Here is a 16,620-nt window from a genome sequence, read left to right as displayed (position 1 = left end):
GCGTGGGATTTAAATCCGGTCATAAGAACAACTCCATATTTGTCCAACTAGTTGCTGGAAGCTGAATGGTGGGAAGAAATTTTTCCCCAGTATGTCAGATGCAAACCTGTGATGTCAAATGCATAAGGAGCGTTTTCTCCATCTTCTACTTGTCTCGTTACCGTGGTGCCTGTTAGCGACAGCTTTCCCTGAATTGGACAAAAGCCACAGAGAAAAAGGAAACAAATATGAACTTTGCATCAAAAGTAAGAAAAGTTGTGATTGTTAGAATACTTCTTGGAAATACATTTTATGTTGTTAGGTTATTTGTTTCTAATTCATTCCCAGACTGTGGGAATTTGGGATTTCTACTAGTTATAGAATCTCAGTTGATTGGTTTCTGCATTGAGATGGCCGTCAGTAATGACAAGCAATGTTTTTTGTCAGTGGGTAAGATGTCCGCCCACACCATCACACTGCCTCCACTCACAGCCAATAGGCATTTGCAGAAAAGGCAAAACTTTTAATACATGCACCACACTTGCGTACTTAACTCTGCTGTTCAGCCTACAGGTGCATTTTCATACAAATATGGCATCATTTAACGGGAGATTAGCAGGTTTTCTAACTCAGAGAGAAAAAAAAAAGTACACTTTCAATAAATTGCCCATCAAACCTCATATGTATATTAATATGGCATTAAAATGCACCTACATGCATAAATATGCATAATAAACCACCAGCTTGCCTAAGGAGATCCCTTCTCAGAGCAGTGGGCGGATAAAGTATGTGTAACTAAATCCAAAACACTCCATTTAAAAAAATGCTTTCTGATTTCTATTACAAATATTGCTAGACTTTTTTCAATATAAGTATAAAAGTACATACAAAGTACATTATGTCTCACCTGATAAATAAAGCCACTCATCCGGGGACTAGCAGACAGCATAAGTAGGACGTTTGGGAAAAGCATAAGGTAGCGCTCCTCTTTTTCCTGAAAGGAAGACAAACAAGACATGCTGGACGTACTGACGTCACGCAGGAAAGAAAAACTGCTGTTTTTTTCCTTGTTGCCGAGACAAGAGTGTCTCAAATGTAACTAGAGCTTTTCTACAAGTCTTTTTTTAACTCAAAGCTTCTGTGTTACTCCAGTTGTAGAATTTTGGACATTTATAAGAAAATCAAATTTCATTGAACTGCTTTATAAGCAGTTTTATTTGTATGTTCCAGAAAACACCAGCCAGCACAGTCAGAAACTGGCTTCCAGTTTTCAGAAGGTGACCGACATCATTTTACAGATGTTTCTGCATTTGCTTTATTTAGATTTCAAAGTTACTTATTAAATGCTAAACCCTTGAACATTGGCACCTTTATTTCATCTGTAAACATTTCTAAACAAAACAATACTTTTAAAGTGTTTTTGTTTTTCATTTTTTTATGAAATCTTTATCTGCATTGTTCAGTATTATAACCACATTCGGTTTATTGACCACAGATCTAATCAATCTGAATTTGAAGTTGTCTAAAGTTCAAAAAGCAACAAAACTCTAGTTTTCTTTTGTGAATCTTGGATGAGTCTGACACATTCAACCAGCAAATCAAAAACCAAAACTTCACAATCAAGGTCAAATCCAAGATTAAGACTGTAATTTCATTATAAACAAAGACTAGAAACAGTTCAATTAAGTTTTTGGTTATTCATAATTTTTACCAGGAAATTGGTCAAATACTATTCCAGACTTTCCCGGAACCATGTAGGAAACGTCTAACGAGCTTAGTGTGCTGCTTGGCAGAGCCATGCACACTTAGGCTGCATCTGCCAATGCAAAACCACAACTTTTGCTCAAATTAGCAAACCTTATTCTCTGTTAGCGTGTACATGATTGGCAGAATGGTTAAATGCTGCTCATTTGGGAAATCGACCATGATGAGTAAAGTACAAAAAACAAAAACAATTAATGACAGCAAATGTGGTTGGAAAGTGGTTGGGCATGACTAAAAGAGGCTGAAACTAAATGTGTACATTGGGCTGCCTTCCAACCACGGCGTGGATGTCGACCCTACCCAGAAACCCCACAAGAAAGCACCACTTGCCTTATCCTCTGCACGTGGCCTGTTTAGGTTTCTATGCGATACTTGTGAGATAAATTACTGTTCCAGCAAAGGGGGACCGCATTTCGTGCATCGCATCCACAGACACTGGAAACAGATTAACCTGCTGAGGCAGCGATATTCACTTTTGGTGAATATCTCCTGGATCTGGATAGGGATATAATATAAAGTGGATCTAAACAAAATGATGCCAAAAGATGAACTTTCTTATCCCTAACACAGCAGATACTATCTGCTGCACTCTGATTTCCGGTGTGGACAAGAACAGTTTTTTTTCCTCTCTCTTTCTTTCTCCAATGTCTCTTTAGGGGTGCATACCAAAGTCAATAAAGGTTGACTTTATGAGAGGAAAATATAAGTTTTTAAGTGGTTTAAAAATGTTTGTCCTCACACTCTGATAGCTCTTGAGACTTAACTTTAGGGTAGACAAATGTTAGGTGACAGATAGCTGATAGAGTGCTACCAAAGAAAGGAATATAGGATAGGATTTTAAGGTTTGCTAACAAAGAGTTGGTGTGCACACATCAGCATCAAGGAACCTTTTTAACTTTTATATATATATATATTTTTTTTTTAACTGAACAGATCTGCTTTTCCCAGGTTAATTTTACAGGATGCATGTTATACATTTCTGGAGTTTCATCTTTTAACATAGAACAGAAATTTTATATCAGCAGTAGAAGAGCATGAAAGAAATTACAAAGTTCTTGCAAAAATTATCCAAGTGACCATTCTGCGCTGCACCAGTCCAAGCTCTGCTCTCACCTCACTGGCCCCGTTTCTCACATGGACCTGTGAAGTGTAGGCCACTTGTCCCAGGCTCTTCATGCTGTCTCCCTCCCAGCCCCGCACTGGTTCTGACAGGATCTGCAGCTCCAGGTTCTTGCGCTTCCTTAGGTCTTGACACTGGGACTAAACACACAAACAGCTGCATTAAAAAAGTGATAATATTCTTAAAAGATTAGATATTTTCTAAGAATTTTCCATTGAATCACTAACAGTTTCTTGAGAAATTAGCAGCAGTGATTTGACGTTGAATTTCAATTAGAACAATGCAACTGGGGTTTTTTTTTATTAATTTGCCAAATGTGTAAGCTGCATGAAGAAGCTAACTTTTTCAGGTGCTACACAGGGACTCTCCCTTATCAGACAGAAAAAATGACAATGCAACATCTTTGACTTTCCATCATTTCTGCCAACGTTGCTCTACATAGATGCTCTTGAGTCCCTGCCCACCCAACCGCACATTCAAGACACAAAAGAAAAATTTAACTTGCAAATGAAACAAGCCAGAGTTGTCTGATGTATTTTTTATTTTTTTTATTTTTTTGGTCCCGTTTCCTGTGAAGCTCTGTTGAAAAGACGAGTGAGTCACTTCGGTTCTTACAAGGAACTCAGAGCCACACCGGGGAAACGGTGCCTCAAACCGTTGTTGACTGAGGTTCAATGTGGTCGTTCGTTTCTAATCCAGCTCTTTCATGAAGGCGTTTCAATTCACACCTACAGTAGGAACAACGCAATCACTCGACACAAGGTAGAAAAGAAGGGAACAGACACTTTCATAAAAATCTTTCCCTCTAGAGTACATTGTGAGGCGTTGCTGTCATTTGTCTCACAATGTGACAAAAAAAGGAGGAGGAGGCTGAGAGGAAGTTATGCAATTTAGTCTATTATTATTATTACTATTATTATTGAGATTATATAAAACACAATGATGTCTGGACCAGAATTTATCCAACCATGTCTCACTATATCAGCTCAGTTTCAAGCAAAAAATTTTCCTAAATATCAATGTTATGAACTAAGAGCACAACATCGAAAGAGGGTAAATATTGTGATTAATGAAACACACCCTGACAGAATGAGATACTGCCTGAGGTTTGAGGTGGATATATGAAAGTGAGACCTGCCGGTTAATAAAAGGTTAAGCAATGACTTACCACTAGACTCTTAAACGCAGCTGTTGCTTTTATGATGTCCCCATAGTCTGGATGAGCTTCCTATGATGTAAAGAAACAAACATCTGCATAAACATAAGGTGTCATTCAGCAAGCATTTCTTTGAGAGGAAATCCAGGAAAAGTCCAACCTATTAACTGGAACTATTATGAGAATTGGATTGAGGTTTTAACAACTTGCAAATAAAACTCAACAATGTGGAAAAGTCGAAACTCACTGTTGTGTAGCACAGTGGAGGATCTGTGACAGAGGCCTGTTTCTCTTCTATGTTTCTATATTTAATCTTAATGAAAATTATTTTACTTCAAATAATGACAGGAGTTAGAATTTTTTTTTGTCATCATAGGGGAAAAAAAGCATAAATGTAGATTATCTGGTCTGAACAGCAAATTAACACACAAAGGTGTTGAAATATCAAACAGAATCTTTGTATATTCATAATGATTGCTTAAACTGTCCTATCTTTAATTTATGTTCACATAAATCCCAATATGTAAAACTATTTGTAATTAAGTAAACACTGATTGCAATTTAGAAAGTTTTGAGACAGCAGGTTGATCCTGTTAGCTTTTAAGAGAACATCAAACCAATGCAGAGTGTTACTCAAGATGCGAGTTGCATTTTTTGGTTCTTTTTCAGTCACCAATATCCTAGACATGGACATATAATTTGGATATACATTCTTCTGTACCTCCACGTGTCTCTCCAGCTCCTGCAGCAGTGTTGGGTATTTGTCGATCCTTATGAAGGGCTTACTGAGGCTGGTGGTCAGGGTCAGGATGCCTGAAGTGCTTGCTCCCTGGCTCTCAATGAACTTACCCAGTTCATCACTATTGAACACACAAAAACACCATTTTGTTGTTTGCGAACAACTACAAAGTGGTGATAAATAACAACAAATAAATTCAAACACACTGTTCGGTTTACATTTAATTGATGAAACCTTTAGAAATCAGAGATTTTATTTATTTTTACACTGGTAAAGTAATTTTAATGGAAAATACATACACAAACCATTCTTTTGCATTACACCTAATTTTTAAGTATGGTCAATTGTCACTTAGATGTGTATTGACTAAGTACGTGTAAGAATTGATTAGTATTTTTTTCAGAAAACACCCAACTTAATCCAGAAAAACAATACCCAGCAACAGTTTGAATATTCGATCAGAACTCCGCTCTTTAGTAAAAGAAGCTGCTTCCTGAAACAGTCACAAAAACCATTTGGCTCACTAAAATACTGCATTCAACAAGAAATACAATCCAAACTGTTGAAATGATGAAACACTTCAGCAAAATGCTGCAACATTCTTTCCCTCTCAAATTAAAATTAGCTCCCCCTGTAAGTGAGACTTCCATATAACACCTATGCTTCATTGTTATGACATTAAACAAGTGGAAAAAAAAAAAAAAAGAACAATCATGATGCAAATTAGAACATGGATTTGTTTCATGGGGCTTATGTGTAATTCCCTGCAATCTTCCCTATGTGTTTCAAATGGAACAACATCAATGAGTTTCCATGATCCAAAGAAGAGAGTCACACATAATCCTGCAGCAGCTCTACCAATTTGAACCAATGAGTAAAACAGAACAAGAAGGCACTTGCAGAGGAAAAGCAAATGTGTTTACTGTGAAAAAATCTGCCTGCCTGGTTTTCAATATAACCACAACTCTATATATCCTGTCAACAGTCAACTTCCTGTGTGTAACTCAACATATTGTAAGCAAGTGTTTGTGTGTGCGTGTGCAGAAATGTTAACTATTTCATCAAGGCTGGACCATAGCATATTTCGTTTAACACGTTGCCTTTATGAGGCATTTACTGAAATACACACAATAAATCTAAATACAGCGTTTTGCCATGAGGGGAAGAGAAGGAGACGTTTAAACAGAAAGCTGTTTTGTAATGTCTCAGAGGAACTTAAGAGACATTTGAATTTAAAGATGGAAAGACTGACACCTTCTGGATAAAAGCAGAACTACAGCAAACCAAAAGCAAGCGAAATTCCAGAAATTTGAAAAATATTATATATATGTAATCATTTAAATTGCATGTATTTTTCAAAAATATTTTTATTAGGTTTTTCAACCTTCAAGACAATGGTTATTTTTCACATCAGCTTTTTCCCCCTTTAAATTCAGACGTTTACACAGATTTCCTTAATATTTGGTGGTTTTAGTTTTGAAACTGTACAACTTCGCTCAGACGTTTTGGGTGTCCTTCCACAAGTTTCCCATAATAGTTTACTGAAGTTCTGGCCCATTTCTTCTGACAGAACTGGTGTATAATGTTCTTTCATAATGATGTCATCTATTTTACAGAGTGCACCATTCTTTATGGGTTACCACCTGGAATGCTAATCAGAATGAACTTCCATGTATAAACTGAACAGCTTAACACCACAATACATTAAAGATCTGTAGTTATTGTATCAACCTTCCAGACCAGTCAGGTCTTCTGGTTCTGGCCTGCTCTACATCCCCAGAACCAAACATGGAGAAGCATTCAGCTTCTATGCACCACAAATCTGGAACAAACTTCCAGAAAACTGCAAAACAACTGAAACACAGAGTTCCTTTAAATCAAGACTATAAATCCACCTGTTTGGAGTTTCTTTTGAACCACAATAAATGAAACATTGACCAACATATTTGATGTGTATTGATTTTGGTGATGGCACTCATTAAAATTTAATGACTCTTACTGATACACATATAAAATTAAGCTCTTCCATATACTATGCTGGGAACTTTGCACAAAGATCAGTGAAAAGTTCTCATTTAAACTAGAGAAAACATGTAGCCTACCTCTCATATAACCTACTGAAAAGCTCTCATACAAAGTAGTAAATCAAGACTTAAAAACCCACCTGTTAAGAATTGCTTCTGAGCCATAATAAATGAAATACTGACCAACCTACTTGATCAATTATTGTAAGGCGTTTTCTTTATAACTTTGAAATTTTGTGCTTTTAGTACCTTGAAGTGCCTTGCAGCTGAAATGTGCCATACAAATAAACTTGATTGATTGATGGTAAGAACTGTGAAAATGTTTAAAAGCTTTTGTAAAATTAATGATTAAGTTTCATATAAACTACTGAAAACCTTCTATATAAACTAGTCAAATATTTTCTTATTGTTTCAACTGAAAATTATGGCGTTTCATTTCAACGGGAAAGAATCTTCGTCAAACGGGAAAACGTTTCGTTCGACCGGAAGTGGTACTTTTTAAACGGAGCTAGTTCTGGTTAGCTTCACGAGTACGCGGAGGAGTCGGATACAAAACTGACCGTTCGTGTTTCCTGTGAAGGACTTAAAATAGTCTAAGCTTTTAAAACTGTTGGTAAAATAAAGATAAAACAACAAGAGCCTGTCAACGGTCGAACCGTGGTCCAACCGTCAAACCGTTTCAGAACGTAAACCGGGGAGGATATTTCTGTGGAGCTAACATGTCTGCAAAACAGGAGAGTGACGGCGGATGGAGGAAAACTTTATGGGATCCAGAAACGAGAGAGTTTATAGGGCGAACAAGGGAGAGGTGGCTTAAAATCTCCGTGTTCTATGTGATTTTCTACACATTCCTGAGTGGGATTTTAATCGGGACCATCCAGGTTTTGCTAATGACGTTAAGTGCGTACAAACCCAAATACCAGGACAGAATTGTTCCCTCAGGTCTGTCATTCTTACCCTACGCCACCAACTTTGACATCATTTTCAAGAAGGACGACCCGTCTTCATATGAGGCGTACGTCGAGAGCTTGAAGAAGTTTATTGAGCAATATAATGATGAGAAGCAGACTGACGACAGAAAATTCGAGGATTGTGGAGCCATCCCGAAGTCATACACTGAACGCGGCGAGCTGGACAGTAATGCAGGACAGAGGAAAAGTTGCCGTTTCAGCAGAAGCGAGCTTCAAGGCTGCTCCGGGGAAATCGACACCACCTTTGGCTTTAAGGAGGGAAAGCCGTGCCTCATTGTCAAGCTCAACAGGATTGTCAATTTCAGACCACAACCTCCTTTTAGGAGCAATTCGCTTCCAGACGCTTTGAAAGTCACAACCTTTGCTAACTTAATGCCCGTTTTCTGCACTTATAAGAGGGAGGAAGACAAAGGTAAGATCGGAGAGATCAAGTACTTTGGCTTCGCGGGGCGCGGAGGTTTCCCTCTCCAGTACTACCCTTACTACGGCAAAATGCTGCATCCCAATTACCTGCAGCCTCTGGTGGGCATCAAGTTCACCAACCTCACCATGAACAAGGAGCTCAAGGTCGAGTGCAGAGTGTACGGGGGCGGCTACGAGAAGGACAGCCGTCATGGAGTATTTTACGTTCACTTCACTGTGAAACAGTGACCCCAGACACGATGGTGGGGGAAAAAACGTACAAAGATATTCAAGAGTTCAGATACCGTTTTTTGACTGTATCTCTCTTTTCTGTCCAGAATTAAAATAGAATGTAAAATACACAATAGCAAATATTCTTTCTGCAGTCAATGGTCGATTGTGGCAGGGTGGTGGTGGGGGTTATTGGGATGTTCATTGATTATTTTAAAACTGCATTTTTACTACTGATTTATAGAGTTGTCTTTGTTTCATCCTTACTAGTTTCTATATATTTTTGAAGGATCCAGAGTTAGTAGGCCAGCTGTGTCATGATATTCTGTTTCATGTCTGCTTTCAGAGTCCAAGGTGTCCCTGCAGGTGTGTTTGTTCGTAGAGTGTTTGTCAATGTGCTCAGACTAAATTGAAATATTAGCCTGGTACTCTAAGGTGTTAGGTTGACTGTGCTATATGTCTTGTTTTCATGCATTTTCTTATTCAAGTTTGCCGTAGAAGAATATTTTGTTCATAGTTTGTTCAGCTTCATAATTAAATAGGTTTTGGATGAAATTTCTGTTCAATAAAATGTTTACTTGTCTTATTGATTGTAGCACTTAGATTTTTATAAATGTAAAGTGCATTATAAATAAAATGTATTGTTGATACTCTTAACATCTGCTCATTCTTAATTCATATTGTAAAGCTTATGATCAGGCTAAGTAGACTGAAAATCTGTTTTAGTGGAGATGTCACTCCTTGATGCAACTTAATTTATCCATTTTTATAATGGAAAAATGTCATGCATTTTTTTTCAACGTATGAGGTTTATGAATCCAATGCTAAAGTCTCTGGTATAAAAGTTAGAGAAAATCAGAGGCAATGTAGTATCCCATGTATACATGGTGAATTACGAGAAGTAGTCACACTTGAAGACGAGGGGGGAGGGGAAAGAAACTAATTCTAAGAAGTCGGAGGTAAGATTATGCTAAAAGAGTCGCCTCTACTATGATCAGAATAATTTTACTTAAAATTCACAATTTAACTGTACGGTTTTGGAGAAATACAATGTAGCTCATAATACCGATGCAGCATATACAGTCTCATTTCCAGGAATGTATTTCTCAAATCTTTTGAAGAGGTGACAACAAACTTTTTGAATTATTTTTGGTAGATGGCCTACACTAAAACCAGAATATATATTTCATAATTTTACTGTATGACTTTGGAGAAATACCATGTCAAAGTGCCTCACAATGCTTATACGGGATATGAATATAACTCATTTTCAGGAATTAATTTCAAATCCAACAAGGTGATTAACTTTCTTTAGAATACATTAAAGGATCACATTCTAAAAGCAAAATAAGTCATCCATCCATCTTCTGAACACCCTTGTCCCTCAGTGGGGTCGGGAGGGGTGCTGGTGCCTATCTCCAGCTAATGTTCCGGGCGAGAGGCGGGGTACATCCTGGACAGGTTGCCAGTCTGTCGCAGGGCAACACAGACACACAACCATGCGCACACACACACACACACACCTAGGGGCAATTTAGACAGACCAATTAACCTAACAGTCATGTTTTTGGGACTGTGGGAGGAAACCGGAGTACCTGGAGAAAACCCACGCATGCACAGGGAGAACATGCAAACTCCATGCAGAAAGACCGGGGCTGGGAATCGAACCCAGAACCTTCTTGCTGCACGGCAACAGCTCTACCAACTGCGCCACTGTGCAGCCCTCAAAATAAGTCATTCATAATGTAATTACTTTTCTTGTGTTTTATTGGCTCTAGTGGCCTTCATTTGGCAGTTAACCGACAGGAAAGAGGGTTTCCTGTCGGGAAACCCACGAGAGAAGGGGAAGACACGCGGCAAAGGCACCACCAGGCCGGTAACCGAACCTGCGACGGCTGCACCGAGGACCAAGGACCCCACATGTGGGCTGCGCCCAACCCCTGCACCATCACAACACACCCCCATCATTCATAATTTTATGGAAGATTTTTTGGAGATGCACCCAAAGTCAGCTGTGTGATTTTCAGGATTTGATTTCTCTCAATTTCCTCAGAGGTGACAACAAACTCACTTTGGATTTTATTACAGAATCACCTGCACTAAACCACAGTATCTCATAATTTTCCTTTACACTTTCGGAGATAGACCTAGACGTGGGGAACATCTACAGATTCAATGTGACGGCAGCAAACAGACGTAACATTTGCAAGGCCTGCACATGGATCCAGCTAAACTGACAGACCCAAAGAGAAAGGACTGGGATTGCCTGGTGTGTCAATGTTAGACTGATTTAGTAGTTTAGGTTTAAGTATGATGCATGATTATTTAGAAGTGAAGAAGTTGCATTTGTTAGACAGCTGTTAATCATTTCTTTGTCATGTTTTTCCATTTATTTTATCTTGTAAAAAAAAAAAAAAGAAAAATGCATTTGCTAGGTACTTACATTAAAAATATGTGTAGAGGAAAGATGTTTATAATTTCACAAAATATATTTTATCTTGTTTTGACAACAAGCTATACTTATAGGAAAAATTATATGAGCATGGTCTGAATAATTATGATATTCTACACCTGGATCTATCTCAATAAGTGTACAGTAAAATTATGAAATACTAATTCTGGTAACCCTTCGATATAATCCAAAGAGAGTTTGTTGTCACCTCTGAGGATTTGGAAGAAAAAAAAAATGAAATGGGAAAAATGCATGGTCTCGAATGCCATTATGAGATGCTATGCGTCTATCTCCAAAATTCTACAGTGCAGTTATTAAATATTCATTCTGGTTATACTAGAAATTATCCTTTAACATAACGTTAAGAGTTTTTCCTGTCACCTCTTAGGATTTTGAAGAAAAACATTTTTGAAAATGACAAACGCATATCCTGGATTTGCATTGTGAGGAACTTTGAATCCTTAACCAAAACCCTGCAGTAAAATAATAAAATATTTATTCTGGATATAGAGTATGGAGATGGAAGGTCTGTAATTAGTACTCACTCCTGACAGTTATGCCCCTCATTTCCCTTCATTAGTTTTTTGTTTTTTTTAATTTTCACCTGCAAGGTCGTCCACTACTCTATTATCGTAATGCACCAGGTATCCGCGAAGCTATCTTTAAGAGGAGCTAACGTTGGCTCTCTTCACCGCAGACTGAAGCTGCCAGTGGTATGCTAAGCTGGTGGACAGAAAGCGTTGTTGATCCTGTTGAAGCCAAATATTGGTCAATAATACCACTGCTTATGTAAGGCGTTCAGCGGGTAGCTGAGCAGACACCGATATTTTGATTGGGAAAATATGGGTCAGAGATTGCTGCTACAAAATGCGTGTTAAGATTAATTGAAATAAATACGCTTTTGACACCTTTATTGAGACATATGAGTTGAATGTTTTACAGTCAGTATCTGAGGAATGTGTTCTCTGCTAATGGTTTGCAATTCCCTGCTTCTTCTTGTAACACCGTAATAATTTAATGCATGACAAAACAGAGGCCCATTATGTATAAAATTTTACATCACCCTTAACTGTTGTCTATTAATGTAGGAGGGGACATATTTTATGACCCTGCCAATATCTGCATCCCCTGTCTATTGTCCCACTGATATTAAACTTATACCAGTAGCTCAGAGAACAAGTATGATTATGTAGAAAAAGTGAAATCTCTCCTAACTCATTATTTCTCCAAGTTAGCAGGGGGATGCATTTTTTGGCAAAGTAAATTATTAGCCTGCCAATATTTGCATCCCCTGTCTATCTAATATTATCCTATTGATGTGAAACTCATACCATCAGTTCATAGAACAAGTGCGATTATGTAGAAAAGGTTATTTCACTCTTAACTCTATTTCTCCATGTTAGCCGGGGGTTGCATGTGTTGGATTTTGTGCCTGCCAATATCTGCATGCCCCATCTATTTTCCCCAAATATTATTCTAACTCATACCAGCAGTTAAGAGAAGTGTGGTTATGTGCAAAAAGTTATTTCATTCTTTACTCTTTATTTAGCAGTGGGAGCCAAAACATGTATTATTAATTATTATTCTAATCAATAGCCTGCCAATATATGTATCCCTGTCTATTGTCTTATTGATATGAAACTTATACCAGTAGAAAGAACAAATGTTATTGAAGTAAAATCCTATCCAAAACCAATTTTATTGTGAAGCTGAACAAAACGTGAACAAACATTCTTCTATGGCAAACTTGAATAAGGAAAATTTATGAAAACAAAACATAACACAAACATCTTAACACCTTAAAGGTACAACAGAGTCTAAACACACTGACAAAACCTCTACGCACTCACATAAATGAACAGCTGCCCAGGCATGGAGCACTAAAGTAAAAATAAAACAGAGGACCCTACAAAGCCTGGACACTTCAATATATAAACCACATAAGGATGAAACACCATGGCAACAGAGACACAGCTCGCTACATATCAGTAGTGAAACTGCAAGTTTTTACAATAATCGATGAACATCCCAGTCATCCCCCGCCCCCCCAATCATTAACTGTAGAAAGAGTATTTGCTATTGCTACCGCCCTGTATTTTAGATTCTATTTTAATTCTGGTAAGAAAACACGAAAAATCAAATATAAGTTATCTGAACTCTTGAATATCTTTCTACGTTTTTTTTTTTTTTCTTTTTTATTTTGCCACCATGTCGTGTCTGGGGTCACTGTTTCACAGTGAGGTGAACGTAAAATAATCCATCAAGGCTGCCCTTCTCGTAGCCGTCCCCGTACACTCTGCACTCGATCTTGAGCTCCTTGTTCATGGTGACGTTGGTGAACTTGATGCCCACCAGAGGCTGCAGGTAATTGGGATGCAGCATTTTGCCGTAGTAAGGGTAGTACTGGAGAGGGAAACCTCCGCGCCCCGCGAAGCCAAAGTACTTGATCTCTCCGATCTTGCCTTTGTCTACCTCAAACCTATTCGTGCAGCGAACGGGCATTAAGTTATCAAAGGATTTGCCTTTCAGAGCATCTGGAAGCGAATCGTTGCTGGAAGGAGGTTTAGGTCTGAAATTGATCATCCTGTTGAGCTTGAGAATGAGGCACGGCTTTCCCTCCTTAAAGCCAAAGGTGGTGTCGTTTTGCCCGGAGCAGTCTTGCAGCTCCCTTCTGCTGAAACGGCAACTTTTCCTCTGTCCTGCTTTACTGTCCAGTTCGCCGCGTTCAGTGTATGACTTCGGGATGGCTCCACAATCCTCGAATTTCATGTCGTCAGTCTGCTTCTCATCATTATATTGCTCAATAAACTTCTTCAAGCTGTTGACATACTTCTCATATGAAGACGGGTCGTCCTTCTTGAAAATGATGTCAAAGTTGGCGGCGTAGGGTGAGAATGACAGACCTGAGGGAACAATTCTGTCCTGGTATTTGGGTTTGTACGCACTTAGCGTCATTAGCAAAACCAGAATGGTCCCGATGAAAATCCCACCGAGGAATGCGTAGAAAATCACATAGTACGCGGAGATTTTAAGCCAACTCTCCCCTGTTCGCCCGAAAAACTTTCTCGTTTCTGGATTCCATAAAGTTTTCCTCCATCCGCCGCGACTCTGCTGTTTTCCAGACATGTTAGCTCCACAGAAATATCGTCCCCGGCTTGACGGTTAAAAAACAGTTAGACCGTTAACAGGCTAGATGGTTTTTTTCTGTTTTTTTAACCAACCGTTTTCAAAGCTGAGACCGTTAAGTGTCCTTCACCAGAAACACGAACGTACAGTTTTATACCCGATTCATCCGCGTTCGCGTGAAGCTAACCAGAACGAGTTCAGTTTAAAAATTACAACTTCCGGTCTAATGAAACGTCTTCCTGTTTGAATGAAATATATTTCTTTCCCACTGAAATTAGAAAATATTTGACAAGTTAATGGATAGAGCTTTTTACCAGTTTATCTGAACACTATGGGAGATTTTTAGGTTCTATGAGAGGTAAATGTTTTCACTAGTTTTTTTTTTCAGGTTTTCAGTATGTGGAGTTCAATTTAATGTGTATATAGAAGTTAATTCAGATTTATGTCGGTGGCATACTATAAAATTATTAAACTATTAAAGTGGATGAAAAAATTAAATGCAGCTGAATACGTCATTGTTAATATCTTTTTTTAAAGTGACAGGTAAAAGTATAATATGGTGGGATTTTGGGGCGCTGTCAGTAAAAATGATGGATAATGAGAATATCTAGTGCAACCTCTGCAAGGAGACCTAATTTTATTGCTTATACTGCTACTATTACTGTAAGATAATGATAAGCTGCAAAAATATTTACTAACACCAAGGTTTAACTAACAATTAAAAACAGTGAAGGTTTTAAACAAAGCTTTAATTTCGAAAACCTAATGAACTGGTAAGAAATAATGTAACAAGGTGGTTGTTATTATTGCTGAAATATACAACAAGCCATTTGCAGGAGTAGGATTTTATTGCAGTTTTGTGGGGATGGCAGAATGCCTTGGATAAAATTAGGATTATTGCATGTATACTTCCCTAAGTACATCAAAACAAAACTTATTCTCCTCAGTCAGAGCTAAAAATTGTGGAAAAAATAACTGTTGCAAACACATTTCACATTTTTTAAAAAAAGTAGCATGCATGAACAATTAAAAAAAAACATTTGACTTAATTTATAGCCTGATATTGAAAATCTGGACATATTTAACCTTTCATATGACACCATAGTAACCTTCATACAGAAGTTCTGCTTTGATTGTAAATTGCTGATTTTTGTGCTGTTTTTGTGTGCAGGGGCTGACCTGTGATCAGTGAGGATGCAGACGGCTGATGGATGGCTCGAACAGTAATTCAGGTACAGACTCTTGATCTGACTCATGAGATTTAAATAGCATCCTGCCACTCTCTGTTGCCCCTCTGCGACTCTGGAAATTCAGAGGAAGAGTTAAAAATATGAAGAGGAAGAAACACAGGACGGGTTCAAGAAGTAAACCTGGAAAGCCGTGAACATTTAAAATAATTTCCCTCTTGTCATTATTCATGACGTCCGTTTCAAAGTTTAACATTAAACTGTTTTTTTAAATGTTCATTTCATATTTAAATATTAATATTTAACACAAAAATTAGAAATAAAATATTCTGTGTTAAAAATACACATTTGTCATGTAACAGCAAAACTTTAAGAGCTTATTCTGGCACCAGTTTGTAAGTAACAGCGAAGGGGAATTTTCTCAGCTGTGAATAAATGCTCCAAGAGCTGACACATTGTTCATATAAACTTGTCTAACATTACAGTAACTGTGATATTACACATTCACACACTTTGCAAGGTGGCACTTGTACAAAGAAGCACAACCAGAGGCGTCTAGACGGAAGGAAGTGATTGCAAAAATGCACATGTGAGAAGCTTTGCAGAACTCTACAGTGTTAAATGTACATAAAAGGAAATGATCACACGTATTTGTCGTCTTCTGGTCTATTAAACTCCACAAACACAGTTTGAAGAGATAAATCAGTGATTAGACTTACTTGGTGCAGTCCTCCAAAGCTGAACACAGTCCCTGCTGGAAGGTGAGGATCTCCTCCAGGTTCCCACACAAGGTGGCGCTGTCTCCACTACTTAACCTGAACACGCAGGAGTGAGCATGAACACGGACAACAGTCAGCCTTTTCTAAAATGTGACTTATTAATGAAAGTTAAATATTAGAAAACAATGTGAAAATTAATCCAGACTGTTCTAAACTATGGTAACTTTTGCCATCATTGTAGTAACTTTTAAATCACTTCTAAAGTTTTATATTTTAGAACATGGTGGAGAAAAAAAAGACTTGTTTTTCTCTGGGAATAAAATTAGATTGATTCAACCTCAGAGGAATAACAACGTGTGACATATCATACCCTGTTTTTTTTTTGTTTTTTTTACTGAAGCAAAATGGAGAAGTGGTGTGTGAAAAAATGGCATGCAATGATTCAGCAGCTTATAAAAACACCTTTAAGAGCAACAACTTCAGTTTTTCTGTAACCTCTCACATCATTATGGACAAGCTTTGCTCACTATACATATCTGTGAGCAGTAGATTATTTTTACACAAATGCATTTAGGTCACACCACAGTATTTTAATCAGACTGATATTGGTTAAAAAAGTTCTATCTTCAGTCTTGTTTTTTTTCCTTTTTGACATGAGATTGTCTTGTGCTTCAGGTCATCGTCCTGGTTCATGACCCAGTTTCTCTGCCTTTCACCTCTGTGCCTGACAGTAAAATATGCTTCATTTGG

General features: G+C 37.8%; 1 protein-coding gene and 2 pseudogenes across 2 annotated transcripts in view; 1 reads left to right on the top strand and 2 right to left on the bottom strand.

Annotated features, from left to right (window-relative positions):
* The window catches only part of arhgef6 (Rac/Cdc42 guanine nucleotide exchange factor 6), a 43,542-nt gene that overhangs the window by 12,853 nt on the left and 14,069 nt on the right, over positions 1–16,620 (bottom strand). For both annotated transcript variants that reach the window (XM_014984635.2, XM_014984634.2), the window contains exons 8-14: positions 15,871–15,966; positions 15,144–15,266; positions 4,741–4,879; positions 4,032–4,091; positions 2,857–3,003; positions 887–973; positions 107–188 (exon numbers count right to left, since the gene is read on the bottom strand). In XM_014984635.2, coding sequence (XP_014840121.2) covers positions 107–188; positions 887–973; positions 2,857–3,003; positions 4,032–4,091; positions 4,741–4,879; positions 15,144–15,266; positions 15,871–15,966 — 734 coding nt within the window. The remainder of the gene's footprint in view (positions 1–106; positions 189–886; positions 974–2,856; positions 3,004–4,031; positions 4,092–4,740; positions 4,880–15,143; positions 15,267–15,870; positions 15,967–16,620) is intronic.
* On the top strand, positions 7,502–8,521 carry LOC106916372 (sodium/potassium-transporting ATPase subunit beta-1 pseudogene; annotated as a pseudogene).
* LOC106916374 (sodium/potassium-transporting ATPase subunit beta-233 pseudogene) lies at positions 12,505–15,122 on the bottom strand (annotated as a pseudogene).

The sequence above is a fragment of the Poecilia mexicana genome, unplaced genomic scaffold (assembly GCF_051168715.1).
Source record: "Poecilia mexicana isolate PSO_F unplaced genomic scaffold, ASM5116871v1 scaffold_10, whole genome shotgun sequence".
Taxonomy (NCBI): domain Eukaryota; kingdom Metazoa; phylum Chordata; class Actinopteri; order Cyprinodontiformes; family Poeciliidae; genus Poecilia; species Poecilia mexicana.
This window is presented reverse-complemented; position numbering and strand designations above follow the sequence as displayed.